At 43.0% G+C, this 17,455-nt stretch overlaps 1 protein-coding gene across 1 annotated transcript; it reads left to right on the top strand.

The window, feature by feature from the left end:
- The first annotated feature begins 210 nt into the window (after window positions 1–210).
- RHOH (ras homolog family member H) lies at window positions 211–1,041 on the top strand. The gene has a single exon (XM_069202006.1). The coding sequence runs from the start codon at window positions 330–332 to the stop codon at window positions 900–902; it is 573 nt and encodes a 190-aa protein (XP_069058107.1). The 5' UTR covers window positions 211–329; the 3' UTR covers window positions 903–1,041.
- Window positions 1,042–17,455: the final 16,414 nt, after the last annotated feature.

The raw sequence follows: 17,455 nt of genomic DNA, 5'->3' as shown, positions 1-17,455 counted from the left end.
ATTTGCAATGTGTTTTCTGTAGGTGTACATTGTTAAACATTTTTCACATGCATAAAACTGATAGCAATTTTTCAATGGAACTAATCATACATCTCTGGTAGGCATTAATGGATCACATTTTCCACTGACTATTTTTTTCTTTCTTTTAGGTGACCATATTTGATTGGAGATAGAGAACCGAAGCAAAGATCTAAGTACAGAAAACATGTATATTTGTTTTGGAGAAACACTTGATTAGTCAAGAAAATAATACGTCTTGTTCAATCCTTCTAAGTGTTTTTTCATGTTTCTGCTGACCAACTTTGACTCATTGAAGCACTACATTGAGGATGGATTCAATTAAGTGTGTGCTGGTGGGGGATTCTGCAGTAGGGAAGACAGCCCTGCTGGTGCGCTTTACCTCAGAAGCCTTCCCAGATGCATACAGACCCACTGTATACGAAAACACAGGGGTTGATGTCTTCATGGATGGAATTCAGATCAGCCTAGGCCTCTGGGACACATCTGGAAATGAGGCTTTCAAAGGCATCCGCCCCATCTCGTACCAGCAGGCAGACGTAGTGCTCATGTGCTTCTCTGTTGCCAACCACAACTCCTTCTTGAGTTTGAGGCATAAGTGGATTTCTGAAGTGAGGAGCAATTTGCCAAAGACCCCGGTAATAGTGGTAGCCACTCAGACGGACCAACGCGAGATGGGACCTCTTCGTTTGTCTTGCATCAACCCTGTGGATGGGAAACGTCTGGCACAGGATTTGCGAGCTAAGGGTTACCTGGAGTGCTCTGCTCTGAGTAACAGGGGAGTCCAGCAGGTGTTTGAATGTGCTGTCAGGACTGCAGTAAATCACGCTAAAAAGCAAGCGCGGAAGAGACTTTTTGATTTAAACCAATGCAGAATTGCCTAATGCTTCAGCTAAAAGGTACAGTCTTAGGATACCCTGTACCAAGTAGCCCCAACCAAAGGGAATTTCGTAGCTAAATTACTCTGTAGACGGCTGCCATTTTGTGATGAGTAATTCTCCAGCAAATGGACGGCAGACTATAAACAGTGTAAATATGGCACCTACTTTTAAACAAATTTTACTTTTGGATTGCAGTAAGTTTCAAAGGTTCCAGGAACACATTGACATGATTCTACCAGGTGCTTTCTTTCTGTCATTCTTTCATCAAAGGGAACCACTTCGAATTGCAAGGACAGTTACCAACGGATATTTTCATCGTAATAATACAGTTCAACTGTATTTTCATTTAAAATATTTGTAAAATGCATTTTCAACCTTATATGGTACTACACTTGGACTACCAATGGCCCCTCATTTCAAAGAATCACTATTACGATTATGATGAAGGACCTGCAAGTGACTGCACCGAGTTCATAATACACACAGACCACTTTACTTCCATGAGTTGACAATTTCTTCATCTGATACTTGTCTGTTGTTTTTTCATGTTTAATTCACCATGTTTACAGAAGAAGGAGCAGCTGCAGGCTCAGAATAGCATTTCCTAAGTGGTTTATCTCTGAGAGTAGGCTTTGTTGCAGCCTATAGCAGACAACGACCAAAATATTAATTTACTATCATCAAACTGTGGAGCTGCATTGTATTAACGATGAAAGGGGCACACCATGTAATTCGTATTGTCTTCCGCTGATTACGTTATTTGTTGTTAATTGCCTCCAGGAATCATGTGCCCAAGCTGTAGACAAGAGTGTATAATGAGGAGAAGGTCAATTAACAGATCCTAATGCCCAGAAGCCTATAGTTTAATAGATTTCATCACCCATCCCTAACCATTCACTCATCTCTCACGCACATTGTTCCTGTTTTTTTATGTCCTCAGCTAACAGCGTCACTCAATTCAGAAATATTTAAAATGCAGGAAAACAAATAGTAGCTAATGCCCTCTTTGCACATTTTTGTATTGACCGAGCCAATGTCAGTGTTCCATTCAGGGTGCTACTGTGATTTTTTCTACAATCCTGCAAAGTATTGGGTAGATATCATGTGTTGCCCTGTAGGCTTTGTGTCTATGTAGAGCTTTGTAGCACCTACAACTGTAAGAAACAAAAGACTCAGTATAGCTGTATTTAATATAGCCCACCCAGTCAGACATTAAAGTTAATTTCGAGACAGGTATCGTTCAGAAGGCAGGGTGCCTGATATTGTATGATATATGATTGTCATGAAGCTAAGGGTTTGAAGTTATACTAAGAGTGCATTACATGTCAGTGAACACAGTCTTGCCCTGCACTTCAGGCGGCCCAAGAAAGTCACTTTGTTTATTTCTAAATAAAAATTATTAGCTGATATGAAGTGTGTTGCTCACAGTACACGTATTTAGCATGTGACAAAACCATTGAAGTGTGATACATTTCCAATAATTGTTGCTGTTGCTAAGTATGCTTTAGTCTATTAAATAACGCAGTTACTATGACTTTGCACCAGGAATGAGTGCAAACTTTCCTCCGTTGCTCTCCCGTGTTCCATACAGCGCATAGCAACGGTAGAACCCATTCAATTATAAACACAACACATCCCCTTTCTTTTGAAATAGCAAACAAAAATAAAAGAAATAATAAATAAAAATGTATATATAAACATCTAAATTAACTGTATCATTCATACTTAACTATACTTATAGTACTTTATGAATATGTGAATAACAACTCTAATTATAATTCCATCATACATTACTAAATACTATTTTGTGCACAACAGACACATGAAATCTATTCTTACTCTTAACTCAGGAAAACCTTGTCTCCACACACAAAATCTTTAAGCCAACTGGGCGGTTTCCCTGCTCTCGCTTCATCCAACACTTCCACAACTGTACTTATTTCACCACCTTCAATATTCTCATTCGCTTCACCAACATTCACTATCAAATTACTTGAGTATGTTCTACTCTCATTATTTCTGTTAAAACTTCCATCGCTGCTTGCAGCATCCTCAATCTCCACCTCCCACCATTGTAAATCCTCCTTTGAAGATTTATTCTTTCTTACATCATTACATACCTTGGCAACACACTTGAGATTCCACACCTTTCCATTGCTCACTTTAACTGCGTTATTCAATACTTCTATCACTTCCTCTGGTTCATAAAATTGACTATGTCCTTTTATCACCCTACCCGGTTTCTTAACATGAATCCAATCTCCAACTACAATGTTGGCTGGTTTAACCTCATGAATCTCATCATTACGTTTTTTCATTCCAAAATGCTTTTCTTCCATCCAGTTCTGAACTGATTCCAGAGACCACTGTTCTACATTAAGCTGATGCAACCAATTTAGATTGTACTTGGACCTGGGTTTCTGTCCTCTCATTATTACAAATGGTAACAGCTCTGTGACCTCATTCTTCATTACTCTATATGCCCATGCTGCCTTGTGCAATTGTACCTCCCAATCCATACCACTAGCAAAAGCCAACTAAATAACTCCCTTTGCCACTCTGTTGAATCTTTCTACCATGCGGTTGCAACAAGAATTATAAAGGGATGCGGTTTTATGTTGCACATCAATCCTTTTAAAGTAGTCTTTAGATGCACTGGACAAGAATTGAACCCCATTGCCACTTAACACAGCCTTTGGCAAACCTTCAGACAGAAAGACCTTATCCAAAAATTCCAAAACACACTTTGTGCCTGTCCTTTCCATAATTTCTAAAACAGGCCACCTAGAAAACAATGCCATCAAATCAATTACATATTTTTGTTCTTCACCTATTGGTCCAAAAAAGTTTATCACTAATAATTCCCACGGTTGTTTCAGTAAGAAATATTCACACATTGGTGGTCTCAAAGTTTGTAATGTTTTATCAGCACTAGAACACTTGGAACAATCTCTCACATACCTTTCAACCTCATCATCCACATTTGGCCACCAGAATAAGCTCTTACTACACTTTATGTTTTCACTATGCCAAAATGTCCCTCATGGCATAACTCCACAATTATTTTCCTTAAACCTTTTGGAAGAACACTCCGTTCACCCCTCAAAATTGTACCATTCTTCACAGACAACTGCAACCTTACTTACCAGAAAGACTTACCTTTCCCTTGCAATTTACATTTGTGAGGCCAATTTTCTTGCATACATTTCCTAACTACTGGCAGCACTTGGTCCTTGTCATATTCAGACATCCACTCTTCCTTGCATACAGCATGACTACCATCCCCATGTACAAAAGCTACATGGAAATTATTCCAACTTACATCCTCACACTCTTCCAACTTTGTAGGCATTCTAGATAAACAGTCTGCTACTTGATTGTCTTTGCCAGGTAAATATACCAGTTTATGAACGTAGTCCTGCATCCTTATGGACAGTTTGGCAGTCCTTGCTGAGGCATTTTCTGTACCCTCTGTTGTCAATAACTACACTATTGGTTTATGGTCGCAAAATATTGTTGCAGGTTTACCCCATACAAAAGCTCTGAAATGATCCAAACCCAAGCACATACTAATGCCTCTTTCTCAATTTTGGGATACCTTTCCTTGGTTGGCGACAGGGCTCTGGAGGCAAAATAATTTATACATGTTCTTCCTTCCTTGTCTTTCTGGCTTAACACTGCACCAAACCTCTTACTGCTGGCATCAGTTGTGATACAGCTATCCAAAATCGGATCAAAACATTGCAAGGCTTGAATTTTATCAATTTCTGAAGTGATGTGGGCAAATTCTTCCTGGCACTCCTTAGACCATTCAAATTTAACTTTGTTTTTCAACAGTTGCCTTAAATGGAATCTTTTGTCAGTAAACTGTGGAATAAATTTAGCACAGTATTCAACTAATCCCCAAAATGATCTGACATCATCCTTACAACTTGGAGGTGGGGCTTCCTTTATAGCGTTCACAAGAGATATCTTTGGTTTGACTCATTGAGCTCCAATGTCATGTGCCAAATAAGTGACACTGTCCCTAGAAAATTAGCATTTTGAGAATTCCACTGTTAATCCACCTTTCTTCAATATGTCCCTAACATCTTTCAACCTAGAATCATGCTCCATTTAGTTTTCTCCATAAATCAGGATGTTATCCTGGAACAATTTGATACCAGTTTTATTTCCAAACAACTGGAACATAAGTCTCTGAAAAACCGCGGCTGCAGATGCCAACCCAAAAGGCATCCTAATAAATTGAAAACACCCAAAAGGTGTAATGAACGCTATATACTTTTTAGAGTCAGGTGTCAAAGAAATCTGATGAAAAGCAGCTGACAAGTCTATTGCGGCAAATATTTTTGCACCTTTGAGACACATCACCATTTAATTTATCCTTGGTAAAGGAAAATGGTCAATAACGATATTATTGTTCAAATGATGCAAATCCACACATAGTTGGATCTTTCTATTACTGCGCCTGGCAACCACCAATGGAAATATCCATTCAGAAGCTTCAATTGGTTCTATAACTCCCAACATTACCAACTTATCCAGCTCCTTTGACACTTCTTCTCTAATCACAATCGGAACATTCTATCCTTGTGTACCTTTGGAACAGCATTGGGTCTCTAAATTATACGGAGTTCAAATAGTTTCAGATTACCCAAGGTTGTGTTGAAAACAGTTGGAAAATTGCACAGCATCTCTTTAGCAACATCCGACCCCTCAGCCACAACTTTCACTTGTTCATCACTGTTAGGATCAAGAATAATGTGAAATTTTCCTTGATCAACCCAACCCAGTACTGGTGGTCCTTTCTTACTTATGTATAATTTGTCTAGTGTACACCTATTTTTTAATCTAAAGGTTAACCATCTATAACACAACATGTCAACCTTCTCTCCATTATACTGTATCTTTGCAGTAGTATAGCTGGATAACATAGCTCTTTGTCAATCTTCTTTATAAATGTATCCTTCCACATTTCTTCATTTATGATAGTATATATGGAGAACCAGAATCAGCAAAAATGTTCATTTTAACTCCACCAATGCTTATCCGACATTCTGGTTTATTTTTTTATCCTCTTCATTAACATTTAGAATCAATTTGTTTGAAAGTTTCAGAACATTATCACACCCTTTCTCATCACTGTCTCCATCCTTTGCATCTTCCTGCTCAGAGTTCTCAAATATGCACTTAACATTACTATGTTTTTGCTTGCAAACATTTGCAAAATGACCGAATAAACCACAATTGAGACATTTCTTCTGAAGTGCTAGACATGTCTCTCTATAAGCTAGGTGATCTTTGCTGCCACTCCTGTAACATTTATATTTATCTTTAGAATAAAACTTCAATTGGCCATTGAAAGTCTTACTTATCGATTAGGAATTCACTTTACGTACTATTTCAGCTCCTTTATCATTTGATAATAACTCCTTGGCACATCTACCAGACATCTCTGCCTTACGCACAATATTAATTATATCCTCAAGTGGTGAATCACCATTTACCCATAAACGTTCTTCAATTCTCTGGTTACGGACATGCATTACTAATTGTTCTCTAATTATTTCATTCTGTAATGTCCAAAACCTACAGTCAATAGCTATCATTTTTAGTTCAGCCACATTGTCCACTGATTCATCCTCTTTTTGCTTACATTGGAAAAATGTATTCCTAGTAATGCCAATACAAACCTTCAGGGTAAAATATGTGTCAAAATCTTTCAATGCCACCTGAAAGATATTCAAATCCCCTACTAGAGGGGCTTTTAACATTTGAATACACTTTTATCCCACAATGACCCATGGAATGTAAGAAAATTCTCTTCTTCTGTTCAGCTGACATGGTGCCAGAGTCGTTCACAGTTGCTAATTAACAAAATACTCCTTCCACTCCACCCATTTAATAGTAGGTTCAGTACCTGTTTGCCAAAATGCATGTGGTGGACAGATACTGAAATTCTGTGTTGCCATTACACTGGTATTCTTTTTTTTCATAACACACTTCTAAAACGTATGTTCTAATCCGAAACAATAGTGTTTGAAATGTGTTCCTTTGAAAGAAAAATTATCCTACCAATGTTGTAGGTAATTATTGTTGTTGTGTGTGTCCCCGTAACGGAATAGGGCCAGACGGCTACATACAAAGCATCATTTCCATGATGGTCTATGAGAATTATCCCAAAGAATAAAGATGGCCACCTTAGTACGAGAGACGTCGATTTCTAAAGGAAATAAACCTTGTAGCATCAACGTGAGGAACGCAGCTACAGTTTGTTTTTTAGAGCACTAGATGTACAGTAACACGAAACTCTGCACGCGGCAGTCTCCTCACTAAGCTTGCACATCACTGAGTAGCCGGCACGCGTCTTCACTGTTTACGAGAAATCAGCACGTGCGCGTTTAAACAGCGCTCCTTTAAACGGTAAGGAAATTCCCCAACTTATGTTTTTTTTCCTTTTGAGTCACAATGTTCGTTGTGCTACACTTGTCTCAATAAATGCTTAAGAAATGTTGTTAGATGCTGTAAACGAGTCTGGCTGTCTTTGGCTTCATGGTGCAGAGTTCATACTTTAAATCTCCGGTTCACATGGGTTCTGGGCTCCAGATGATCGTCGCCAAATTGTTGTGTCAATGAATTCCCACAGTGTGTAGAGATCACAACTTTATTATCTGGTGCCTGTGCATTTACGTCCTCTTGAGTCCGGTTGCTCTGTTGCTCTCTTGTGTTCCATACAGCACGTTACAACAGTAGAACACATTCAATTATAAACACAACAGGCTGCAAATCCAAAAGTGTGATAGAGGATTGCCTTCATAAAATGCACATACAGCTACAAAGCTCCCAATTCACAACAAATTTGCTGTGACTTACTCTTGTACTCCTACCTTACTCTGGAACTCCAAGAGTAAGCCAACAACACTGCTGTCTTACGTCTGGAATTAGGAGTGTGTCAAGAGTCACACCTACTCATAGCACAATCTTTGCGAATCAGGCCAATGGTCTCGTCCCAGTACTATCCCAGTACTTTTAACCAATAAGCATCTAATGAAAATTACCATGTATGCTACTGATTGGTGACATGAAGAATTATTGTATTAATTTGTCTGCACTCGCTTTCAGTGTTTTAAAAAAAAATTGTTTTCAGTCTACAGTAGATACTCTAAGCTCTCTCCATTAGTCCTCATCCTATCTGGCATTCAGCCTTACCTGCAAAATCCCCCTTATTTCCCAAGTTTGACTCCCTGCAGAATATGTCCTTTACTTCCAAAGCTTTGAGGGCAGGATTACTGCTTTCTGCACTTTAGTCAGGTTATTTATGTCAGAAGTATCTTTAATGTCATACATAACATGCAACTTTTTAGCAAATAGATCAGTGAAAGCAAGGTGATATTAAACACAGCGGAAGGTGGGCTGGTCAAAGAGGAAGTTGAACAATGGAGGTAGCATTCTGCCCCTTTAGCTCAGGTATAGCAATAAGCCTTTCTGGAGCAGTTAAAATATTGCCATCAGTTTCACCGATGATCTAAAATGCAGTACCATGTCAGGGGTGGATGACAGCAGTTAACAAACTTAAAAGCGTGTCTTACCTCAACATCCACGTTTTAGGTCTTATGAAGAATACCCATCTTATTACAAATTCTTTTTATAGAATTTTCATATGAACAAATTCATATTTACAAACAGTGGGACCTAACGCTTCCTTGCGCCACATTAGTGTCATTTTTTTTACACTAACGTGGCCCTCTGTGGCCAAAATCACAGCACCAAATTTACAAATGCATGCATTGCACCACTTTGTAACCCTTTGCACTACAATATGCCTGCGCCAGGCATAATGTATGCAAAGGGGGCGTTCCCCAATTAGAGGGGCTGAAAAAATGCTACAAAGAAATCTCTTGCGTGATTTCTTTTGGCATTTTTAACGCCTGCTCAGATCAGGCGTTAAAAGGAGGCACACCATTGTTTACAATGGGCCTCAATGGGCTTTGCAGGATTAGCGTAAACATTTTTGATGCTAATCCTGCAAAGGTCCGAACTAGCATCAGAAATTTTGACGCAAGTTCCTCTTATTACCGCCATGGTGCGCCATATCTTGGATACGTCACCCTCATGGTGGCATTAGAGGGTCGCTAAGGGGCGCAAGAAAAGTGGCGCTGCACTGGGTGCAGCGCCACTTTTCTTAAATCAGGCCCAATATATTTTAGCATTTGTTTTTTATGTACTAAAAGAGGAAACTGTAAAATGCAGTCTAATGTAAATTGTTTCTACGAATTAGTGCATGTACGATTTTCAACATTGGGCTGTTTTAATTATTGAACCTGTTGTACTAATACACATCTATTTTTAAAGCCCATCAAACAATTATAATCACACCTCTATGTGTTGTGATCATGCAGATTCTCTCATATTCTTTCTTTCTGAAGACTGGTTTACATATTTGGTCCCCAAACAGGACCTCTCACATCCTATCTTTCGTCAAAGTGCCCCAATTAAAAAATACAATTAATAAATCAAGTTATTGTTTTCTCCCACTGCTTCTCACTTGGTCGGCACTAGTACCATAAGAGTCAGCAGTTGGCATCCAACTTTTGTTCATACAGGCTGCATGATGACTCCCTCATACTGCTTAATTCTAGTACACTCACATAAGACATATCTGCTATGAGTCTTGTCTATCACCAAGTACAGTACTAGCCTATAAAGCAGCCATCACCAAGTGAACAGCCATGGAACAACTGAAGATATGCTACATGTTATTGGTCAGTCGGGAGGCTTATCACTGCAGATCCCAAGTAGCTACATACTAAGACTGTTTCTTTACATCTAACAATGACAATCAGATATGAGATGATGGTAATAAAGTCCATCGCAGCAGATCTCCCCACCATTTCTGTCTCCAAACATGCCTGCTGAGGACCATAAACCTTCAAACAAAATATCAGGTTGGACAACCCAGTGTAGTAACAAGTTAAGTAGGCTGTTCCCATAAGATATAAAATAAAGGGAGCTGCTCAAAGCTGCAAGCTTACTAAAAACTGTCAACTGCATGTCTACCTCTCCACCTCTTTATCCACCGCACTGCTAAGCCTTGTATCCCATAACATGATAGTCGCACTTTGGAAGTCATCACTCACAACATGGAAACATAGAAACACTTGTCACAGAGAATTAAAAACAAAGACACCAACCTTCAAACCACACACCCTAAATGACGTAACTTGTTGCCCAGGTAAACAAATGCTTCAATACTCCCACGTAGGGATGGTCAACTCTATATAAATATTGCAACACAACACTATGGCCCTCATTCTGACCTTGGCGGTCTTTTCGCGAGACCGCCGAGTTACCGCCGCGGTGAAGACCGCCGACCGCGGCGGTATGCCGCTGTGCGCATTCCGACCGCTGGGAGCGTTCCGCCGGGAAACCGCCAGCAGCCACACTGGCGGTCGGCGGAAAAGTGGAGACTGGTCAACCTCCACCGCCACGCCAGCAGAACACCGCCCACAGAATTACGACCCACATATCTGTGTGGCGGTCTTCTGTTGGCGGTGTTCTGTTGGCGGTCACCTCCCCATGGCTCCCGTCGCCTCCCGGAGGACCAACGCACAAGGTAAGTTGACCGTCCGTGAGGGGAGGGGGAGGGGGGGTGTTGTGTGATGTGGGCGTGCATGGGGGTGTGCGTGTGAGTGTGTAGAGGGGGTGTATGAGTGCGTGTATGCGGGCGGGGGGTGCTGCTGTGTCTATGGGTAATGTGTGCTGTTCGGCAGGTGCGCATGTCTGCATGTATGTGTGCGGGTATGTGTCCCCGTTGTGTATGTGTGTGTAGGGGGTGTGTATATGTGCATGTTGGGGGTGTGTGCATGTCGGGGTGCATGTATGTGCATGTCTGGGTGGGGGTGGGGAGGGGGTTCGTACCACCTCTGGGGGGTGGCAGGGGGGTGGAGGGTGTGGGGGGAGGACTCGGGTGGGTAGTGGGGGGTGGGGGAGACCCCTATCAGTGCCAGGGAAGGAATTCCCTGGCCCCGATAGTGCTTACCGCCATGGTTCGCATGGCGGTTCCCGACCGCCAGAAACCGCGGCGGTAGGCAGGGTCATGATACCGTTGGCGGTCTTGGGACGACCGCCGGAGTGCGCAAACTCCAGCCCGGCGGTCATGACCGCCGTGGCGGTCGGAGTGGGGAAGTGGCGGTCGATCGCGGCGGTGACCGCCGCGGTCAGAATGCCATTTTTCTGACCGCCGGTCTGTTCGCGGTCCGACCGCCGCCTCTCCGCCGACCGCCAAGGTCAGAATGAGGGCCTATATGTCAGTTACATAGCAGCCATTTAAGTAACTAAGGCCCATATTTATACTTTTTGACGCTAAACTGCGCTAACGCAGTTTAGCGTCAAAAAGTTTTGCGCCGGCTAACGCCATTCTGAAGCGCCATGCGGGCGCCGTATTTATGGAATGGCGTTAGCCGGCGCAAGCAGACCGGCGCTGCCTGGTGTGCGCGAGAAAAACCACGTACACCAGGCAGCGCCGGCGTAGGGGGAAAATGGCGCATGGGCGTCTTAAAATGGGGCAAGTCAGGTTACGTCGAAAAAATCGTCGTAACCCGACTTGCGCCATTTATTTTCGACGCCCATCCCCCATCAACATGACTCCTATCATTGTAAAGATAGGAGTCATGCCCCCTTGCCCAATGGCCATGCCCAGGGGACTTCTGTCCCCTGGGCATGGTCATTGGGCATAGTGGCATGTAGGGGGGCACAAATCAGGCCCCCCTATGCCACAAAAAATTATTATAAAAAAATAAAAAAATACTTACCTGAATGTCCCTGGGGTGGGTCCCTCCAGCCTTGGGTGTCCTCCTGGGGTGGGCAAGGGTGGCAGGGGGGGTCCCTGGGGGCAGGGGAGGGCACTCTGGGCTCATTTTGAGCCCACTTGTCCCTTAACGCCATGCCTGACCCAGGCGTTAAAAAGCGGCGCAAATGCGCCGTTTTTAGCCACGCCCACTCCCGGGCGTCTCTTTTGCCCGGGAGTATAAATACCACGTAAAGGCCTGGGAGTCATTTTTTAGACGGGAACGCCTCCCTTGCATATCATTAACGCAAGGAAGGGGTTCACGCTAAAAAATGACGCACATTCCGGGAACTTTGGCGCTATTCGCCTCTAACGCCATAGTATAAATATGGCGTTAGTTGGCGTTAGTTTTGCGTCGAAATTGCGTCAAAAAAAACGATGCAATTTCGGCGCAAACGGAGTATAAATATGGCCCTAAGTGCATCTGGTAAATATTGTGTGATAATAAAGGAAATTGAGCATATCAGCATTTCAGCATTCTGATGTTCTCTTGCCTCTGTCTGGTCCCTACTGTTCTGCCTCCACCCATCAGGTCTCAGGTGCACCCTTCTCCTTCATCAATAGTTTCTTCAATGGGCCCCTTAGTTGCATCAGATCTTTTTAACTGAATGAAACATAGTCCATTTACTTGCAATTCAGGGCCGACGATCATGCACTGTGTATATTACACACACGCATGAAACACGGCACATGGGAAAATGCTGGAGGTTTTAACAACATTCACAGAGAGGAGGGTGGAGTGATCCCACCAGATATTTTTGCTCACCCAACACAATTAGGTGATCAGGTTGTACAATTAGTAGACAAGGTTTTGCAATAACACACCAGCGAAAGTTCCATGGTTCTATTATTAGGGCATTTTCGTGAAACGTAGGTAACATCAGACCTATGAAATTGAGCATAGGGAATGGCAGAGTGTTACACGACTCTCTATGTTTATGCCAATGGTCGATTTGTATGGTTATATAGCCTGTCTTGACCAGATTACTTTACACATGAAGGTAGTTTTTGGACAATAAAGTCTGAATTACAACATAAAATCCAAATTGGAGTCACTAATTGATGCAAGAAGAACATTTAGTGGCAAAGCTCTCAAGATTCTGTGCCCATACACAGGTTGGGCCATAACAACCTGTGCATAATAGTGCATCTTAAGGAGCCTGGCTTATGTAGTTTTTGTGCTTCAGTTCTGCAGTATAGTGACAGAAAGTACTTTCAAGAGAACATGTAAAAAAACTGTAGTGTTCAAGTACGGCAGATGCCTAATTAATACAGTTGCAGGTCTCACACAGTGGTGGAGTTGCTCATGGTGCCACACTTGGATGGACACAAATAGGCTTTCCACAGGTACATCCTGCCCCATCCACTGATGCCTGTCTGTTCTGTCAGTGCTGGTATGTGGATGGTAGGATGAGGGAGTGGGAAAAGCCCACCACTAGGTAGGCAATCTGGGCCGAGAGGTGCTAGTAAAGTGGGAAGGATAAGAAATGGAATGAATAAAAAAATATAGTCCTTCATTTTAGAAATGGGTAAGAAAGTAGTGCAAAGAAGGATGTGGTATTGCACTGTCTACTGATGCACCTCTGCCATCCCCACCCCAGTGAAGAACATGGATGCAGGTGCCATCCCGGAGATACAGTCTTGAAAGTACACCTCTCTGGCTTGCTTTGGTGGTTTTGGAGTGGAATTGGACCTTGAAGAAGAATTTGGTACCTCTACTCCTGCATTGCTTTGTGTAGTGTTGTGGGTGTAAAGTCTGAAAGGAACCAGGGGACTGACATATGGACTTTGTGTGACAGGCCTACTGGTTCACTGATCATCAAGAGATCAAACGCTATTTGATAATGGGTCTATACTGAAATCTACCTAGAAATGGAAAAGTAACCAATCACAGCTTTAAGAGACAAAGTGGTTCTTGGCTCAAGCTGAGTTTATAACTGATACGATTAGAGCAATAAACACTGTGAAAAGCTCCTAACTGGCTGAAAAATAAGCACTGCTGGGAAAGAGAAACACAGAGAGATGATAAGAAGTACTTTGAGTCAGAGCTAAGTGCTGTACTTGGAAAGTGGTGCAACATTAACGTGTGTGGTAAAGGAAGAACTGTAACTCTTAGCTATATTATAGATCAGCGTGCATGCTAGGTCAGCAGGCCTACGTGCAGGAAGCCCAGGGTAAGGAAGGACAGGCAGCTAGCCTTCTTCAGTTGTCACCGAATGATGGTTTGCAGAAAGAATTGCTATTCAAGAGATAATCTTAAAAGACTATGGGGGTCATTACGACCCTGGCGGTCGGCGATAATGTGATAATGTAAGTACAACCAACAGGCTGGCGGTACTTACTGCCATATTATAACATTGGCGGGTTGGCTGAAGCCAACGCCAATGTACCACACCGACCACCACGGCGGTAACAGCCGCCAATCTGGAAATATCCGTCTCCAGTCTGGCGGCCACCATTTTTTCACCTGCTAGATTATGACCCCGCCTACCGCCATGGGTTTCGTGGCATTTGTAACGCCATAAAAACCATGGCGGTAGGCCATATCAGTGACAGGGGATTCCTTCCCTGTCACTGATAGGGGTCTCCCCCCCTGTCCAGTTACACCCCCACACACCCATCTCTCCAAACCCCCTAAACCCCCCTTCATGCCCCCCTTCACACACGCATGCACTTACTCATTCACACATACATACACGCATGCATACATCCAGTCACACACATCCAAACATACACGCAGACATGCATTCACATTTCACAACATACACGCACTCACACTTCCATTCATGCACACACATACATTCACACACACCCACACACACACACAAACCCCCCCACTCCCCTTCACTGTCGGAGACCCGACTTACCTGGATCCAGGGGGTCCTCAAGCAGGAGACGGGACGGGGCGCTGCTACCGCCAGCAGCGCCTGCCAGCAGAACACTGCTAGGCTGTATTATTGGTCATAATACAGCTGGCAGCGGTCTACTGGTGTGGCGCTGCTGGTGGTAGCAGGGCCACCTTACCGCCATCCGCCGGCATGGCCACAGCCGGATTTCTGCCATTCTTGTAGCGGAAATCCAGCTGTGGTCATAATATGGCGGACAGCTGGTAGCCGCGGCGACGGTCTTTTGGCAGCCGTCGCCGCGGTGGTAGGCGGTTTTTACCACCAAAGTTAAAATGAGGGCCTATGTTCTATTTCAGACACAACTTTATTGAGGTTCTACTTATCAAATAGAGAGAGACCTTTTGGATTTACTGTATCACTTTACTAAAGAGGCAGAGCATATGTTTTGCATTCTGCATTACTCTCCAGGCTGTCTTTTACTACTGGAAAGGTGCGTAGTAGGGGCATTGTCATTGCTTTCACTGGCACCCATGGCACCCTTGCACAAACACTCTGGAAAAATAGTACTTAGTAATCAGAGGCTGAGTTGAGACACTGAATCAAGAAGAGCATTTCCTGTTTTTCAACTGTTACTATCACATGAAATAACACAGAAAATGGTGTTTAGTTAAATTTCAGAGCTCATCCTTGATTCTGACATATTACAGTAGAAAGACTGCTCAGATTTCTACTGTAAATCAGCCTCAATCCTTTCATGAAATGTCTGTACCCTGAGAATCCAGAAGAAGTCTTTCTCCTACGTCTTATGGAGCCACCACTCCCACAAAGCATCACCAATTCAGGCCACCAGTGACAACATTTTGAGTACTTTCATTCCTGTCGGGCACATCACCCAAACATGCCTGATTTAACCCCTCCTCCCCAGCATGAGGAGGTACCAATTTATAGTCACTGAAAGTGAGGAATCAGGTTAGTGTGCACATTCCTTTAGGGCAACTGGGGACATAGCACTACCCACTGGATAGATAGTGCTATAGAGTGCATGTGTATGCATTGTTACCTAAATTTCTTTCATATATTTCTTTCCTACAGGGGAGTTACTAAATTATTTTTTCCTTGTTCTTGTATTACCTGAAGAGTAAGGAGAAGTCTGACACTCACTGGATCAGATATTCCAGAGTGATTGTTTGTACGTAAGCATTAACGGAACATTCAGAGAGATACATGGTCTTCCAGCAGAGAGAATGGTTCCTAGCTCCTGTGTGGCATGATGCTGTCTTCTAAAGATGTATGTCACAAATCTGAATCCAAGAATATCAACCTGCATTTCCATTGAGTGCAGAATATCAACTGGCACTTTACCTTCAAGGCAAAGTATACATACAGAAGTGTAGATTCACTATTTTAACTGCAAATCTAATTACCTTGGTGATATTGGGAAAGCAAATGCACCTGTAGTAAGTGTAGGTTAATGTTTAAACTTCAATATTGTAGGATCACACCATCTGCTAAAGCATATGAGCTTGATTTTATGAACAAATTAGAAACACATCACATTGTTGACATGAAAAGTATTGTTCACAAGGGTTTTAGACAAGATTATAATATGCACAAGTACTATTTACTGTTACTATTGTGCCTCATTCCAGCTCTTTCGCAATGAAATTGACTCCTCCTCTGAGACACAAGTACTCTACTCCCCAGAATTCCACTCTAGACTTCTCCTAGATGCATGAGCCTTGGCTCTCCCTTTAGCCTCTCCTCACTGAATATAAGGTGTCCTCTCCTCTGATAGTGCCAGAACTAGTTGTCTTTATTGATAGGGGCAGACAAAAAACCCTAGGATGGCTCTGGTGAATCCCCCAAGAAACTTGCTGTTTCTTTTTTACTGAGTTGCACCACTGGACACTTCAAATGCCTGACATAGTTATGGAAAATGGATGTCCTAGATCACTTCAACTCCCTGGCAAAGTTCCCAAGGATGCACTTCCATTTTAAACCCTCCTGCTCTGCCAGCCATCCTGTGCAGGATGTGGCTCCTCTAGGCCCATGTCCCTGCGCACTATCTATGCCAGCCTGCTTATGTATTGCCTTTGCCAATGCATGTTGAATTGCTTCACAAGCATGACAAAGCCAACCCATTTCGAAATGGCTACCATGCATGCCCACACTTATAATGGAGTTTCTGGTGCCTTTTTGAATCTCCATTACAAGATGGCTGCTGCATATGTGTGTGCATTCACAGCTGCCATTATGTAATTGACATTCAAAAACACATGAGAAACTAGGGGTGGCTCCTCCGTGATGGCAGAGGAGCATTGCCCCATTGTTAAGACTGCTGCCAGACACTGCCCAGAGATGAATAATAAAATGGTGATAAAGTTAATTTATCACCAGTTTATTTTTCATCCTCTGTACCAAACTGAGTGTCAGGACAGTGCAGGGCTGGCTAACTGCCAGCAGCAGGGAGGAGTGGTGGGCTGCCTGTGAACTTGTTTAAAGTGTGTATGTCCCTTTGGCCAGCCGTCTTGCGAGGCCAGCCAGACATGCGCACTTTAAACCTCTCTACTGAGCTGTCTTAGACAGCTGGGTTAAGAGCAAGCATAGGCCTCCAGTGCCCTCAGGAGTGCCGAAAGAGGCCGTTCCCTCCAATCCTGGTACTTCTGTCATGCTGGTTAACAGCATGAGAGCAGCGCCGGGATTGGTTATGGGAGTTGGAGCCTGGATAGAAGATGGAAACCAGAGCGAGGAGGATGTCACCTTGCAAACAATGTAGGTTATTTTTATTTTATTTATTTTATTTACCCCCTCCTTGCACCCATCCCCACTCATTTGCCCTCCCCATCACTCTCAGTAGTTGTCAG

This window comes from Pleurodeles waltl, chromosome 1_2 (assembly GCF_031143425.1).
Source record: "Pleurodeles waltl isolate 20211129_DDA chromosome 1_2, aPleWal1.hap1.20221129, whole genome shotgun sequence".
Taxonomy (NCBI): Eukaryota; Metazoa; Chordata; class Amphibia; order Caudata; family Salamandridae; genus Pleurodeles; species Pleurodeles waltl.
The sequence above is the reverse complement of the archived record's forward strand: the minus strand, read 5'-3'. Positions and strand labels throughout refer to the sequence as shown.

What these genes read in the sequence shown, in the direction of transcription:
- RHOH (XM_069202006.1), top strand. Translation starts at nt 330, where the DNA reads ATGGATTCAATTAAGTGTGTGCTGGTGGGGGATTCTGCAGTAGGGAAG.